The 17,906-nt window shown below is 35.3% G+C and overlaps 1 protein-coding gene across 1 annotated transcript in view; it reads right to left on the bottom strand.

Moving 5' to 3' along the window:
• Grin3a (glutamate ionotropic receptor NMDA type subunit 3A) overlaps nucleotides 1-17,906 on the bottom strand; it is a 172,663-nt gene that overhangs the window by 42,731 nt on the left and 112,026 nt on the right. The window contains exons 4-6 of the mRNA XM_004848199.4: nucleotides 14,715-14,860; nucleotides 10,261-10,376; nucleotides 2,028-2,179 (exon numbers count right to left, since the gene is read on the bottom strand). Of these exons, the coding sequence (XP_004848256.2) occupies nucleotides 2,028-2,179; nucleotides 10,261-10,376; nucleotides 14,715-14,860 (414 nt within the window). The remainder of the gene's footprint in view (nucleotides 1-2,027; nucleotides 2,180-10,260; nucleotides 10,377-14,714; nucleotides 14,861-17,906) is intronic.

The raw sequence follows: 17,906 nt of genomic DNA, 5'->3' as shown, positions 1-17,906 counted from the left end.
CTTTCAAAAATCAGTGGACCATGTATGTGTGGTTCTATTTCTAGATTCTCTGTTTTATTCCAATGATCTATATGTCTTTCCTTATGCCAATACTGCCTTGATTACTTTGATTACTTGATTAGCTTTAGAGGAAGTCTTAAAATTAGGCAATAAATGTCTTCCAGGACTGTTTTTTTTTTCTTTTTACTTTTCTAGGTCCTTTGTACTCCTACATAACTTTTAAATTTCAATATCCAATTCTTCATTTATAGCAAGTATACATAGATCTGAATTTTTATATATACTTTGTGTTTTCAAATCCTGCTAAATTCAAAGTTCTTTGGGCTCCTAGAAATTTCTTAGTATTTTCTCTGTAGATGATCATTTCATCTACATATAAAGATTTTACTTCTATCTTGCCAATCCTTTGCTAATTATTTCTTTTTATTGCCAGACTGTTTTGGTTTGGGCCTAATGGACAGATGAAAAGTAGGCTTATTTGCCCTTGTTCCCCACCTTAGGGAGAAAGCATTGTTATCTTTTCCATTCATATAAAGTGTTTTTGCTGGAAGTATGGAGTACATGTCTTATCTGTTGAGAAGATCTGTTCTACTTCTAGTGTTTTGATAGCTTTTACCATGAATAGCTGTAGAATTTAGTCCAATACTTTTTCTCCAACTAGTGACAGGATCATATGGCGTTTTCCTTTCCTCTGTTAAAATGATGACTTATGGGAGGGAGTGTATCTTCCAGTGCTGAACCAACACTGTCATCCCTATAATAAAACCACTTTCTACATACTACCAGGTCTAACTTCTAATAGTTTGTTTTGTTAAACAAATTTTTTTGTATGTTCATACTTTTTTCTTCTATAATCTTTATCCAGTTTCAGTATTACCATAATGTTGATTTTCTAAAATGAGGGGAGAAATGTTCCTTTCTTTTTTGCTTTAAATGTTTGATATAATTCATCAGTTAAAGTGCATATGAGCCTGTTGTTGTCATATAGCTAGGTCTCCCAGCTAGGACTATACTTTCCTTAATAGGTGCTATTTGAATTTTTTATTTCCTCCAGAGTTAGTTTCATTAATTTGTCTTCCAAGGTACTTTTTAGAAGTTGTCAAATTTATTTCAAAAAATTTTTGTAATATGCTTTCTATATCCTTTTAAATTCTGTAAAATATGTGGTAATGTGCTCTAAATTTTGATTTTGTAATTACAAATGTTTAATTGATATTGTGTAATAGGAAGAAAACCTATAAAGGAGTAGGGGAAGTGGGAGGGGTAGGGGAAAGGAAAGAAGGGAAAAGAAAAAATATGAGAAAAAAATGGAAACATAGTCTTTGCAAATAGGGAAGGGTATAGGGGGTTAAGGGAGGGCAGGGGAAGGGGAAAAAAGAACCAAAATACATCATGTAAAGGTACAAGATCCCAATGATGAAGGTAAATGTATTGTATATTTAAAATGTACCAGTAAACTTAATGGGAAAAAAATCTATGATTTTGTAATCTAAGTATTATTGCTTAAGGTGTGTCTAATTTTAAACTCACAAAGGATTTTACTAGTAGTTGCCTGTGAGAAGTTAGCAAAGCTTTGATAGATATTATAGAATATTTTGAAGTCCACATCATAACCAAGAAGTAATGCTTAAACCAAACATTATTAATGTCAGTCCCACATATTATTGCTATAATTTAGAACAGAATTTCTTCTGCACTTGTGGATCTCTAGGGTATGGGGAAATGTAGAAATATAGACATCTACTCATCAAAGTAGCATAACATTTAAATCTAACATGAACATGTCTTATTGTAAGTTTTTATAAGAATGGTAACCAAGCAAAATTCCTAGTAAATGAAATATCCTAGTCAGTGATGACGAACCTTTTAGAGCTTTTAATATTACAAACACCTGCTACAGGACTTGTGCTGTAGATTAGTCACCCCTGGCTGAGATTATCGACTATGAGGCAGAGGAAATAACATTTCCTTACATTCTTTAAGGAACACTACACAATATATCAATATTATCAATAGTCTTTCCATACCTCAGTAACAGCGAAACTTCTCTTGCCACAGGGAACCACCTTGTACCACTTGTCATGCAGCACATCCATAAACCCATGTGATTTGTATTGACTGATTAACTCGGATATATTGGAGGTCAGTGGAGAGTTGGGTGGGAGACCAATGCCATATCCTAGGAGAAAATATAATCTCACATGAGTTTTTCACATGGTTCCTGAGAGGTTTCCACCATACTTGTGTGATATTGTCATCAGGTCTGATAACAAGGGCATGGTGAAATTGCACTATCTTTCCTTCAGAGGACTCAAAGACGTTCTTAGGAATGATTTTCCATAGATCAGCTGTATCTCTGAGAGGATGAGATGAGTCTACAAAGGAGACTGAACAGTGCACAGTGTAGTAGTGAACAGTTTATTTCAAGCCTTTTACTCTTCCCTTCAAAATATGTTTTAGAAGCAATCTTTCAGATCTTTATCAGGAATAGGGGTTTTAAGTACACAAAATTAGTTTAATAATAATACACAGTTTATGACATTCTTTTATTGTTAGTACATGAGCTTCTTTTAATTTTTTGATTTATTTTATTTTGTTGATTTTTGAATAATGAAATAAGACCACGTGAATATATAATACAGCATGAAAACTAAAATATCATTAAAAACTTATAATAACTAACTTTAATTGTAAAACAAAAAGTCTGGTAATATCAAGTGTTGGAGAAGATGCGGATCAATAAGATCATGTATATATTGCTTGTTGGAATACAAATTGATATACCATTTAGGAAAACAGTTTGATATTATTTTGTACAGATGAACGTTCAAATACTTTAAGGCTAGCAGTTTTGTTCTTAAGTATATTTCCAAAGAAATGCTTCACAGATACACCAAGAGATACAGTTAAAAATGTTGTTAGGGGCACTGTTCATAATAAAAAAAATTGAAAACAACTCAATTATTCTTTAACAAGGGAATGAGTAAATAAATTGTGGAATATTTATATAACTAGAATATGATATAATGTAAAATATATGAACTAAAACTAGATGCAATAATATGGATGACTCAGCATTATGCTATTTAGTGAAAAACTCCACACTGAGTTGGTACTAAAAGATTATTTATGCCAAGAATATACTGTATAAATGTAAAAACATTTAAAACCATGTACCATGTTTTTGGAAATACATATGTATGTGATGAAACTATACTTAGAAAAATACAAAGATATGATAAATTAAAAACTCAAGATTTTATACAAGGCACAGGAGGCAAGGCAAGGAATGAAGAAAGAGCAAAATGATGGATATAATTTGTTTTCATTTGTATTAATTAGCTTAGACTCTGAATCCTCACACTATATGACTTTACTTGCTTTCCAAATTGTTATGACACTGTTAATCTCGTTGATAGGCATGTGAAAAAGGCTAATTAACTGCATCTTGTTCTAACTATTGAATAGCAGGGTCAAAAAAATTTTTTTTGCCCTCGAGATGGTTGAGAAAGATAAAGTAAAAATGCAATTAGTTCCCTTTTTACAGATAAAGACTAAAAGGCTGTTAAGGATCTAAACACACTGAACAAAAACAAATATTTGCAATAATTACTCAATCTTACAACTCAATTGCAAGGATTTTAGTTTATGTTCCTTTCTTAATGCAGATAAATAAATCTTTTTAAAAAATGAGGCTTATGATGTAAGTATAACTGATGAAAGAGTAGAAATAAATAATGCCAAACAATTTTTCAGTTTTAAAGAATTGTACGTTTTTTTCCCTGATAACTTTATTTGTTCCTCAACAATGGACAGTCAAGGAAAAGATGACAATGTCAAAAGCATAATTACAATTTTCCATTCAAAGAGCTATTTTGAGTGCCTGTTTTGAGCCTAGTAGTTTTCATTTGAAAGGCAAGACTGATAATAAAAGACTTTGGATGGGCAGCTTTTTGTTCTGCTGATGTTATCCATTAAATAACATTTTTAAAATAATGGGTAACATTTTGAAAGGAAGTTGCCAATTTTCTTTAGAAACTTATAATGAATTCTCTTGACAATTTGTTTGCATAAACATTTATTCAGTACTTAGTATTTAGGAAGAATACTAGGCACCTGTGTAATCATTCTCAAGGATCCACTGACTCACTCATTCATTCATTCATGTATCCAACAAGTACTTTATTAAGCAGAAAGACATTGTGCCATGTGGTCAAGATTTAACCAGAGAAAGGCAGAGATGGGCTCTGCTGTCATGGTACTATAGCAGTGATGGCAAATCTTTTAGTGCTTTCAATGATAACAAACAGCCGCTGCGACACGTGTGCCATAGGTTTGACACCACTGCCTGCGGAGTAAGATTAAACACTGCACTGAATAGTAACTATTATTTTATTACCATTGAAAAGGGTGCCATGAGGGAGAAGAGCTGAGACATGCAAAGTGATGGTATAGGAGGACTGGGAACTATCAGGCAGAAGTGGGTTAGTGGTTAGAATAATTAATTTGGGTCAGTTTGTTAAATATTAATGTGCTTTCCTCCTGGACCAATAGTTCTCAACAACAACAATTTCTAGTATGTATTGAGGGCTTGCTATAGTTCAAGTACTGTTCTTTAATAAGCATTTTTGCATACTTTCTTCCATTTTGTAAATCATGCATTAGGCCAAAATTGTTTACTCAACTGTAGCATACAGTTTAGTGAAATCACCCTGAGATTCTAATAATTAAAAACTAGGATATTCACAGACCTACTGTATGCCAGAAGCTACTCTACATGTATCCTTACATGAACCCATGCCAGAGTAAATTTCATGGAGATTGAAGATTGAATGAGGAAACTGCCAATGTCACTCAGTAGTAGTTGGCAAAGCCAGTATTTGAAAGTAGGTCTTTCTGATACTAAAAGCAATACTCCTTCTACTACATCCATTACAAGTCAAGAGAATCCTTAATCTATGCCCTCTCCTTCAGGATGGGCCTTATCACTATAACCATGTCAAAATAATACCCCCAAGTCAGGTAATTTATTAGAAAAAAAGCACAAAAATCAAAACAGGTGGTTCATTTTCAGCAGACACAAATATATACTATTCACAAGGAGATTTTGTTTATAAATTTTTTAGTAAGTGGTGTGGATATAGTGTAAGAACAGCCTGAACTTGTGTATGATTATATATTGCAGGAAATTCACTAGCAAGGACCTTCATTAATTAGTATTGTTCTCCCAAAAATCCTTTTAAAGCTAGTAATTTCAACTACACACACCTGGCATAATAATGGCAGAAATATTTTCATTTTCATTTAATATCATTTATTGAATTCCTAGTCATCTATTCACTTGTTGCACAAATGTGTTTAATGCTTATTCAGTGCCAGACACTGCCAAGTGTTACAGAGGTTACTAAGCTAAATTAAACACAGAACCTATCTGTATGGGGCTCAGGGTAGCCTGAGGAGATGTAGCATACATTGATAACTAGATAACATGGTATTAAGTTAATAACTTTTCTTAGAAATAAAGAAGGCTGAAGCATAAATTAAATATAGGTAATATATAACAACTAAGACATAAAAAGGAGAACATAAAATTCTGCAGAAGTTCAGAGGAAAACAGATTGCTACAAAATGAGTGAGAGAGAGAGAGGCATCTTTGATTCTTACTAGTAATATTTTGGTGGATGGGACAAACATGATAAGAAAGTTTGAAAACTGAAAAGTAGTACTTATGATAAATTTACATAGTCTAACAATAGAATTTTGATGCCATAACAAAAGTATTAAAATTCCCTTAAGGTAAAATCTATATTGAAGTGGCAGAGACATTTACAAAAAATTGCTACATAAGAAATAATAAATATTAAACCACTCTACTCCATCATGCCTAGGTTAATTTGCAGTTGGCTGCCAAAAGTAGATTTCTAGCTTTTTAATTTTCTATTTTAATACATGTATTAGATACTGATATTTTAATTATTTCTAGTGTTAATTATTAGTTAATGAAAACAAACTGCACACTGCAATGAGGGGAGAAACGGGAGAAACTTATGTGGCAATGAGAAAAGATAGCTATTAAAAGATATAGAAATCCATTTTATTCAGAAACAAAATAGTAAAACTTGAAGATATCACTTCCATCCCTCTGTTTTATCAGTTGCTTTTAAATTTGATTGTGTTCATTGGTCAAATAATTCTTACATTTAAATTGCTGACTCAACTTAGCCAGAGTTGCTTTCATTATCTTTAGAAATGTAGCTTTGCAATAAAGACCAGGTTGACTATTTTGTGGTTGATGGATGAAGCAAAATGGAATCCTTCAACTCTACAGATGAAAGCATCAGGCACCTTGGAAATTGGATACAGCTTAATAGCCTAAGAGAACAATTTTCTGAATAGAATCCTGATCTTTTCCCCATGGAAAAATCAGCATTATTCAGCTAAGAGTAATGGAAATATATTTTGGTTAGCAAATGTATAGTTAGACATTCATAGAATAAAAGAATCTGCCTGAAATGTGGTTAGAACATAGGTTTTAAAAATAAGATCGCAGATAGGGTTAACAAGGCTTCAAAAAATTATTCAGTTTTGCAGTTAGTTCTCAGAGTACCATATTTATCTACTCTGGGACAATGGTTGAGAACATATTGTAATGGTCCCAATTGCAAGAAGGACTTTAAAAATGCCCCTCCCCCCCACCCCCACCATATTGGGAAGAGAAGGGTCTGGGGGAATCTGAGATCTATGAAAGCTACCCTGGGAGAATTTTGTAGTACATGGGTCTCAATTTATTAATTAACATACTGAATAATAATACTTTATTGAGTATTTCCTATGTATCAGGCATGCTTCTATATGCTTTGCATGCATTATTTCACTTAGTCCTCGTGACAACTTTATCATAGATGTACTATTCATATCCTCATTATGCACATGAGGAACTGATTAAGAAATTTTCCAATTAGTGATGGTAATTCTAATCCCAGACTCCAGACTAGTGCTCTAATCTAGCCCCCAGACTCCAGAGCTAGTGCTCCAAGTACTGTATTAAATAATTAGTAGAAAATAAATTGTCCAGGTGGGACTTGAACTTGCAATCCTCTTGCCTTAGCTTCCCAGAGTACTGGGATTACAGGCATGTGCCATCATGACTAGCTTCTTGAATTAATAGTTTTTTTTGATTTGCTCTGCTGTGTATTTTTTTTTTTTTTGGTTTCTCTGTGTATTTTTAAGTGGAAAAGAAGACTCATGAAATGATTTCAAACTCAACATGGAGTCACAGAAATCACTCTCTCACTGTCCTTACTTTACTTTTTAAACCTAAATAATTGCAGAAGTTGTAAAGTTGGTAGGGGTATTTATTACTTATATTAGTCCGTTTAGTCTGCTGTAACAAAATACCAAAGGCTGGCTACATCATAAACAACATACACTTATTTCTCACGGTTCTAGAGGATGAGAAGTCTAAGATCAAGGCTTCAGCAGATTCAGCGTCTGGTGAGGCCCTGCCTTGGGGTTCATGGATGTCTTCTAGCTGTGGAAGGGGTGGGTGAACTCCCTCAGGGCCATTTTATAAGAGCACCAATGCTGTTTCATAAAGGTTGAGCCCTCATGATCCAATCACCTCTCCTAAAGCCCCACTTCCACCATCAATCACACTGGGGATTAGTTTGCAGCATAAGAATTTCAGGTAGGATGCAAACATTTAGAGAATAGTGCAGTCATACTAAATTAGAGTGCTAATAACTACACAGAATGGATATATGAGTATGTCCAGGTTGAAGGAATAAATAAACCCTGTTTTCTTTCCTATCTAAGTTCTAGACATCATTTAAACACTTAGGCAAGTATGTGCAAATTATCAGGATATTTTTGATTAACCACTTTAATAAGTGAACTAAGTACTTATTTCAAATTTAAAGTAATGAGTTACATAATGAGTATTACATGATTTATTAGATATTTGTTATATGCCTAACATTTCACTAGATCCTGTGATGGGATATAGAGTAAGTATATGCAACAACATTCCTGTAAGTTAAATGGGCAAAAATTAGTCATAAATTGCTTTAATTTTTTTTACACTTATATAGTCTCACTTAACAATAAAGCACAGATTTTTAAGTTCAAAAGACCTAAATATCAAAGAAAAACATATAAAATTTTTGTTAAATTTACTTAAAAAATTAAAGAAAATTTATTAGGAAATATTTCCCCCAAATCTTTGAGATTAATAATTTTTAAAAAAATCAAGAATGAAGCCTTTAGTTCTTTTTTTGTTGCTGTTGTGCATAATGTATAACCATTCTCTTTGTTTTTCCAAGTTCGTTTTGTAGGTTTTGAACTTTTGTAGGTTGTTCACAGGGGCTACTATTGAATTGAGTTTTCTGATTTGCACCCCATGCGTTCTAAGTCTAGACTGACTTCCAATGATGATTATGCTTTCTCTATTAAATCTGCAGTCTTCCTGGTGTCTTCCAGGAAGACATGTGCCATTCCATGTGACATTTTGTATTTATTTGCTTTGAGAACAATGTGGTATCTAGAGATGATAGGAACTGTAAAACACTAAGTCTCACCAGCACAGATGGAAATGCAAACAGGAAACCAGTGGGGAGCTAATTGTGTGGCATCTGGCACAGAGGTCCAGCAGAGGCAAATAAACCATCTTACCACTGCCTTTTGATAAGATAGGGTTGTCCTTTGGAGACAAAGGCAGAAAACGGAGCCCCTCATTCTTCTGCCCTCTACAAATGATTCATTATTAGTAGCTGCCAATGGTAGAAAGGACCTCAATTACTCAGTGCAATTAGGGCAGAAATTAAATATGACATTCCTTTTGTATGCATAAATACCACAAAAATGGGAATTAATTTACATTAATATGAGGCTAGGCTGAATGTCCTTTCAGTTTTCTTTTCTTTTTTCTTTTTTGGTACTGGGGATCGAACTCGGGTCCTTGCGCTGCAAGGCAGGTGGTGGAACCACTGAGCTAAATCCCTAGCCCTTCTTTAAGTTTTCTAGCTTTGCTTTCTTTCTCTCCACTACCATTATTTCCCTTCCTGAGATCCACACTTGCTTCAGGTAAGTGTCATTTTACCTGGAGAGCAGACTAATTTCTCCTAAGAGAAGGCTTGAAGAAAGTACAAAGTGTTAATTTCTCATTCATAGCAAAAATAAAGACTGACTGAAGAAAAAATATCTGCTGGTATGTTTAGGAGAAACTGAGATCGACTGGGTTAGGAAATTGGAATCACAATAGTCTTGATACCCCAGTTTAATACAGCATAGCACACATTTCTGGAAATAGGACTTGGGCATCCCCATGGGATTGCTTGGAAAACATGCGAGCATGGTTATCTTGAGAGTTATTATGTACTGTCAGGGGGGAAGCTGGGAATTGGGTGATGTGAAATTTGCTGGCTCAAACAACAGCTCTATATATCCACTGTCATTCAGAACAAAAGAAGCTACTGACAAAGCAATCCATCTTCAGTACTGAAGTTTGATTGATTGGTTGATCTAGTTGGAAGCAAAAATTGCTGCCAGTGAGGAAAAGGATAACCTAGGGTTCCAAACAAGGTTATTTTAGGATCTTAAGGGCACTAAATCATAGAATGAGATTTTTTTTTTCTATTTACTTTCCAACTAGTAGAAAATGCTTAACAATCATGAAATATGCATTTTAATCCCAGTACTATTACCAAGTTGGATGATTATGAAAATGTGAAATGATGTCCTTGGGCCTTTTGTCTAAAATGAAAAATTCAATTAAATCAACATTGGGGCTCTTTGAATCATAAAATATAATTATTCTAGTTTTTGTAACAGATTCGTTACAGTGTTTGGCCATTTGAAAAAGATTAGCCATTGGGCATATAGCTCAGTGGTAGAGCCCTTGTGTAGCATGCATAGGCCATAGGTTTGAAGCCTATCACCACAAAGCAAACAAACCAAAGAGCTAAAAACCAAAAATAAAAAATACAGACTAAATTAAAACCAGCTTCCTCATTGTTTGCACTTCCAGATATCTGAACCATCATTTGGGAAAGAGTTTTTTTCCCCGTAATGAATGCATAAATAAATATTTGTCGAGTTGGTGAAAAATTCTTAACTTCAGTAGATTAATAGCTCAAGTGCTTATGAGTTGAAAATAAAAACAAGAGAAGATGAATAGCTTCTTTCTATTTGTCATTTGTGACTTGCTTAGTTAGTAAACTGAGCACATCCTGAGTGAAAGTGAGTAGAGTGACTGATTACTACCTTCTATGGCAAATGGCTTCCCCACTGTCAGAAGCTTGCAGTCAGCATCTATTGACACCTCGTAATCCAGAAGGGCTTTGTCCATGATGAAGGCATCTAGTTTCTCTGGATCATTCCTATATTTAAGAATAGGAGAAGAAATGGGAAAATGATACATTAATTGCTAGTAAGTGCTAGGCCTGACAGTTGGCTTTTGTTTAGGGGACAGAAACCTGAATACTAAGGGCAGTATAAGCTTGCTAGCTGCTGACTCAGCTTTCTTGGCATTGAGCTGCCCTGTAGCATACAGGCCAGGAAAATAGGCACTTATAAGAGAGCATGGTTCCTGTGGGTTTGTCTGCCACTGTGTTTCATAACTTTTAGTCCTACAACAAAGCTAGAGAAACTCTGAACTGAATAGTACACAAAGAAGGTTAAATCCTCTTATGTTACCAGAGCAACGTCTCTGTGTTAGGCTTTATATTCATTTCCTCCATAGATTTTTATCACTTGTAAAGACTGTGACATAGCAAATGGGAAACTGGCGCTCAGAGAAGTAAATTAGCATGGTCCAGTGTATACTGCTTGTAAAGGTTGCAGTCAAGTGTTCTCATTAATCAGATTTTGAAAGTTTTATTTTTGAACATGATCATAATCATATTCTTCAGACACCAGGTACTGTTTCTTATTCAGGAGTAAAAAAAATACTTAGAAAAGATCTTAAGATTTTTGGACAATAAGAAGTTATGGGTTTTTTAAATCCATGGAGTAGCATTCAGTAAGTGGAAAGCTTATGTAACAGATCTTAGCAGCCTAATTTATCAATCTGTTTCCAAAGATTCATGTTTCACTTCCATTGTAGTAGGTAGTTTAGGCAAGAATGATTTAAGATATGTGTCTCTGGGCTGTAACATTGAATTGGAAATGGACTAAAGTTGCCATTAGATGCTTTGGGCATCCTTGAAATTCTTCCCATTTTGGGACACGAGTGCAGAAGAGGTCCAGAGGGAGTATACATCTGAGACAGGCTAAGCTCTCCCTACAAAAACAGAAAGAAAAGAATTTTAAAGGGGGCTATCTAGGTGACTTCTTTCTTTTTGATCAGCTCAAATCCTTTTTAGAAAACTTTAGGACATACATCCATTTGAGAAAATTGTTTCTACTCTCAGAGTTTTCCAAACTTTTCTTTTATTAGTACATATGTGCAGTACATACAATTTAAATCATCCTGGGGAGTGTGTACATGTACATAATACAGCTTGGTCCTTTTAAAAAAAAATTTCTGTCCCTTCTTTCTGGCTTTCCTCTCGCCTCCTCTAAATCCCCCTTTCCAGAATGGCCATATTCAGAGAGTTTCGCAAAGAAAACAACTCTTCTGTATTCCATCTGGCCTAAGTCCTTCTTCTCTTAGAACCAGGAATAAGGCTGTTAAAATTAAACAAAGTATTGGCCTCCAATCTCAGAGGAGAATATGGTTAAAATCATGAAAGATTGAAAAGAGAGACATCCTAGACACATGTAAGAGTAATCACTAGGTAAGAAACACTTCTCTACATGGACGACTTTCTTTGGGCCACATATAGCTGTATAGTAAATAGGTCAACTTCTCTTTTTAGTGTCAGTTACAATTGTCTCCTTTTCCTACCCTTTCAGCAAGTAAAATGGACAATTCAAAATGTTATCCATTTTTCCCAGGGACATTTAAAAAACTATAATCAGGGATATTGTTTAAATTTAACCAAAATAAAAATGTCTTCCCGATTATTGGGAGTGGGAAGCTTCACAAAGGGTTGGGCATGTGAATTGTCTTCTAGGAGTTGATGATGCAAAATCTTAATGGAATTGTGGCCAAAAAATAAAAATCCAACCAAAATATGTTTCTCTAATCAAAATTTGACAGCCTCAGTAACAGACTGTTCTTTAAAGGAGCAATATAGCAACAAGTTGCCATTTACCACTATTCCACAAGTACTCGTGGTAGCAATATGATAATAGAAATAAAATATAGGTTCAGTTTGGTGTTTTGAACCAGTATTTCCTGCCCAGTGCCACTGGTATTTTTAAATACTACACTTGGCTTTGGGCAGCAACGTGCTATGATAAATTAGATCATAGTTAGCTATGATAAATTTCTGTTGCACAGGAAGGCAGAAAGCAATCAGCTCACTGACTCCCCTGGGGCCCTGAGTCACTGGTAAAGAAGTGGCTAGGTTTGATCCAGGTCAAAAGTATCTTCCAGACTGGCTAAATCACTGTGGTGGTTGGCAAGGCCTCAAGTTATTTCTCTCACTATAGAACCAGTCTGTCTTCTTTGGGACATTCATTTAAAAATACATATCATATACCACAAAAACCAGTCATACTAAGGAAATAAACATTTTAATTAGGATTAATTTATTGTCAAGACAGTATAGTTCTAAGCCCAGGGGGATTGGGATGGGAGTGGGGAAGGAAACCTGTCTTGTACAGAATTCTGGGGTAGTGCCTACTGTGTCAGAGCTCTGAGATAGTTGCCAAGGGTAACTGAGGGCTGTGGTTGTCTGGAGTGGTATCTATGAGCATCAGTAATTACTAGGTCGAAAGTGGAGCAAAATCCCAGAGAGGAGAAAGAAGGCATTACTGATGAGCTCTACCTATATTCCTATTTCACATCAATCAGTTAATCACCTAGGGAGCTTGTTAAAATGCAGTTTCTGATGGAGCAGGTTTGGGGCTTGACATATTTTTTTCTGTTTGTTTGAGACGATGTCTCACTATGTATCCCAGGCTGGCTTCAGGCTTGTGGTCCTCCTGCCTCAGCCCCTTGAGTGCTGGAATTACAGGAGTGCGTTGCCACACCCGGTAAGATTTTGTACTTCTAACTCATTCCCAGATACTAACTGCAATGCAGATGCTGCTAGAACAGGGACTATTCATTGAACATCAAGGATCTTCACTTCCTTTATGATTTCAAACTAGCCTGAAGCATTGGTTTGGTGCCAGAGACCTGATTCTAGTCCTGCCTCTGCCACTTGTTAGACATATCACCACGGGAAATTGACTCCTTTCTGGACTTCTTCATTGGTGCCTGCTTTTCTAACGGTTACTACTCTTCAGGCTAGGTTAGGGTCAGTACTAGGCATGAGAGGGACTTATAAGGTAAAGGCACTGGAATAAATGAATGCAAGTGGAGTGGAAGTGCTGGGAAGTGCAGCAGTGGTACATCTATTTTTTGTCACCTGCCGGTAGAGCCCAGCCTGTCAACCATTACTGTCTAGCTGGGAGCCATTGCTTTCTCCCTGATGTCTTATTCTCTCTCTCAACCATGCATTTGCCTGAAGGAAAGAAAATAGAAGAGGATCTGAGAGGCATGGAGTTCTCAACTCTGTGTCAGAGAGGGTCTCTAATGTTTCAATGTTCTTGCAGAATTAAAAGTGCCATTCCCTAGTACTTAAACATCAAATATAACTTTACAAATCTAAGAGCACACAGCTTCCTCTCCAAGCTCTAGTAAAAAGTCAATAAAATTGTTTAAGGGGGCTATTACTAGAGCTCTTAAGAAACACAAAGCCCTTATGTCCCATGAAATTCTTTATTCCCTTTCTTTCCTAGAAAAGAATTTGAGGCAGCAAGCCCTGGTGTCCACTGGGAAGATTATTGTAACTGACTATGGAGAAACTAGTTTCTTGATACTACACAATTGAAGGCATTGGGGATTTGGATGTCTGTTATTATCCTGATGCCATCAGGCAGGAGAGAGAGAGAGAGAGAGAGAGAGAGAGAGAGAGAGAGAGAGAGAGAGAGAGAGAGAGAGAGAGACCTTACCCTCATGCAGTGGTGGTTATTGTGTACCATTCATTCCCTCTTCCTAGGCAGACTAGACAAACAGACCCATAACTGCACTGTCCTCCTTTGCATTCAGCTTCACTGAATTACGGGCCCTGATAATCTTCCTTGGCAATGTGATTGCCTTTGATTGCTCCTCATAAATTCTGATGAGAAAGATGCAGGGATGAAAATCACAGCCTTCTACCTTATTTCCTTTCTAACAGGAAATCACTAAGATAAATTCCACTTCTTTACGGCAAACAGAGGCATTCCATGGGCTTAGGGATTCACTGTGAAGGAAACGGTTGCTTTGGGACACTTTATCCTCTGGCTACATTCCCTGTGTGTTTGATCATTTCAGCACCTTTGTTTTTGCAAGTGATGTCAAGCCAGTAGTTTCTTCCCCTACCATCTGCTACACTCGTGACTCTACTGGCTCTTTAAGCAAAGCTACTGCCAACTTGACACTATGCAGGTAACTACTAATATCATCACATAATTAAATGCTCATGATTCTTTATGGACTCCTGGCTCTCACACAGTATGAGGTATTACTAAACACATAATGGGTATATTTGTTTGTCATTTAAAAAACCAACTAATACAACAGTAACTAAATGACTTCTCTTTCAGTGAGAACTTCGAGGACAGAGGAGGTTGACACTCACTTCAGATATTGTACTCCATCAGGGGTGGCTGGTACATTGTACCTTCTCATGTACTCATGCATCTCTGGGAAACTTTGCCTCACATAATCTTCAGCACTGCTCTCCCGAACAGTTCCAAACCGGAAGCCTTGGGAAGGATGATGCAGCTATGAGAGAGAAAAAGAAATGACTAATATGAATTACTCTTAGAATTGTTTTATTTTTTCTTTTTCCATTATTCTTTGGAATGTAGGGATAATTTAGAGCCTTCCAAAACACACAGGGCATAAACATGCACACAGACCTAGAAACATGTGCACAGGCCTATATGCAGACAGAGGAATATGCTCTGTCCTAGCCTAGCTTCCACATTAGGGTTTGTGCTATCTTCAGAAGCAACAGATGAAACCAACAAATGAAAAATGAAAAACCACTACTTTTCTTCATTTTGAGAACCTACTAGAATTATTTAGAGAATGTACAAATTGGCATTAGAATCAGGATCATACTGCAAATTGCATATTAAAGCATATAAACAAGATAGCAAATTAAAGTTTATAATCCTCCTTAGTGAGAACTACACAAAAGCCATATTAGAATCATGCACCCTGAGCCTCAATGTAATGAGTACATCCCTTTTATGTTTTTATGATGGTTTAGGTGTTAAGTCGTTTGAATTTACTTTTGACATTGTAAAATGGTTTCTTTCCCTTAAGTAATTGTATTATCCAATGCTGAATCGTGCTGATTATTTTCTCAAGAAAAATGGTGAATAAGACAGTTAGGAGCAACGGAGGAGAGGGGTAGCAGGTATAGACTCAGTAATGTCACATGTCTCCAGAATGCAAGAGCTCACAGTGAAGAGAGGTAGTGCTTTGGGAGCCCTCTGAGACTTTCCATCACTAAGGATATAAATTATAACTCAGTGAAAGTTGTAGAGAAATTTAATATAGAATCTAAAATTAGGATTACTTCAAATATAAGAATAAACAGGGATTGGGCCATGTAATGAAAATGGTCAAATAACTTATTGTCAGCAGTACTTTAGGATTATTTTCCAAAATTGTTTAACTCTTTGCACTTTCTTCTTCTTCTTCATAATAACATATTTTATATCACTGGTTTTGATGCAAAGACCATGGGATGGAAGCCCATGGATGGGCTTCATGAAGTTTACAAGCTCGCTGAGATTGCCAGCAATATCTTATGTAAATTATGTGCTTGTAATTTTTTCTATGGAAGGAGATAATAGAGATTTTAATAATTAGGTCTTCAAATTGTTTATAACTCCAAAACTAAGAACTCACCGAATATGGTAACACATAACTTATATTTGAAGATGAATTAGCTTTGAAACACACTAAAAGTCTAAAAATAGGGCCATAGTTAAATAAACTATGTAGTACTTTATAGAGTGTAATGCAATGTACACATCATATTTGTAAAGTATGCTAATAAAATGAGGCAAAATAGCTTTTCTATGTCATAACAAAAATTAAATGTGTGTATTTATTCAAATATTATGATTCCCTATAAATATTGTGCATGTACACATACACATGCATGCATTCATGAGCACACCTTGGTAGAAAATTTATCAAGGTGATACATGGTTGTTCCACAGGTATTGAAGTTATAGTACTTTTAATTTATGAATTATCTACAGCAATATACATAATATTTATGAGCAGAGAAAGCTTTGTTTTAAAATCATCACAAAAATCACTCATTAATTAATTCAATGTTTATTGAGAGGCCACTATGTACAGCTCTCAAAGTTATTGGGGTCACGAAGATAAATATTTGCAATCACTGCCATGTAGGAGCTCTTATCACCTGGTTGCTCATGATATTTCTTTGGATACCCCACTGTTGAGTATGTAATATGGTCTACCTTAGTGTTTAATGTAACTATCTCAGGTTATGCACAAAATCTAATGGTTAATGTCAGTGTAGCTTTAATAAAGCATAAACAATGATAACAAAGGCTAACATTTGAGTGCTTAAATGCATTATATTGTTTAATCTTCATAATGACTTCATGAGGAGGGAACTATTACTACTTCCTTTAAAGATTTATATACTAAAGCTCAGAGAAGGGAAGTAATTGGCATAAGATCATGCAGCTTAAAGGAGTAGGCTTTGGATGAGAACCTAAGTCTGATTTCAAAGCCTATGCTGTTATGTCCCACATTAGTTTGCCTTCAAGCTTGTGGCATCAACTGCAGTCAAGATATTTTTTTAGAAGGAACTCACCAGCATTTTCTTAATATTCTCCTTGAGCCTTCAACCCCTTGGTAATACTCACAATAGCAAATTGCTGCCCTACAGCTTGAACAAAGAAAACTTATCAACATTTTCGTCTATCTAACACTTATTTATTATTTAGGGCCTCGATCAAGATTTTATGTGAAGTCTGTGGCCTTATCTAGCTTTAGCTTCATACTCAAAGTGATAACAACAAAAATAATTAACTGCTTATTTATCCGTACAGGTACAACACCTTGTACATGCAGAATATGTAGTTTAGATATTATTTAAGGAATTTTTCACACTTTGTACACATTATCTCTTTTGATCCTCATAAAAAAATCTATGAACTCAGTATTTCTGTTACCTTCCTTTTATAGTTGAAGATGCTGAATATTATAAACTTTGTGATTTACCCAAGGTCACAGATCTGGTAAATGTTGCACCTGATGTTCAATCTGAGACAGTCTGATCAGACTTTCAGGTTTTGACCCCCGTGGAACACTGCTTCTAACTTGTGCCATTCTGACTTTCCAAGTCTGGTCATTACAAAATTTGTTATTTAAGTGCCAGGCAGTGAACTAAGGGCTTCAAACATTTATAATTCTGCAACATAGACATTATCTTCTTATTTTACATCTTAAGATACTGAGGGTGAGGTAATGAACAAATTCTCAGTTAGCAGTTAGCAAGATTTAGCCTGTGCTACTTTCCCTAACCCGTAGACCAAATTTCACTCATTTATTTCAGTTACCTATCAAGACCCTTGGAATTTGGCAGCTACTTTATACCTGTTTTGTCAAGTTAATTCATTTTTGTCACTGTTTTCCCATTTTCTTTCATCCATTTAACTTGTATTCATTCTTCTATTCTCAGTCCAGTAGCTTATTATCTAGGTCACATTCTGCTTTCATTACCTTCTCAATTATACACACAGATGTAGTTTTATTTGTTATTGTTTAT

The sequence above is a fragment of the Heterocephalus glaber genome, unplaced genomic scaffold, assembly GCF_053883595.1.
Source record: "Heterocephalus glaber isolate CG9 unplaced genomic scaffold, H.glaber_assembly_v1.0 deba00001481, whole genome shotgun sequence".
NCBI lineage: Eukaryota > Metazoa > Chordata > Mammalia > Rodentia > Bathyergidae > Heterocephalus > Heterocephalus glaber.
This window is presented reverse-complemented; position numbering and strand designations above follow the sequence as displayed.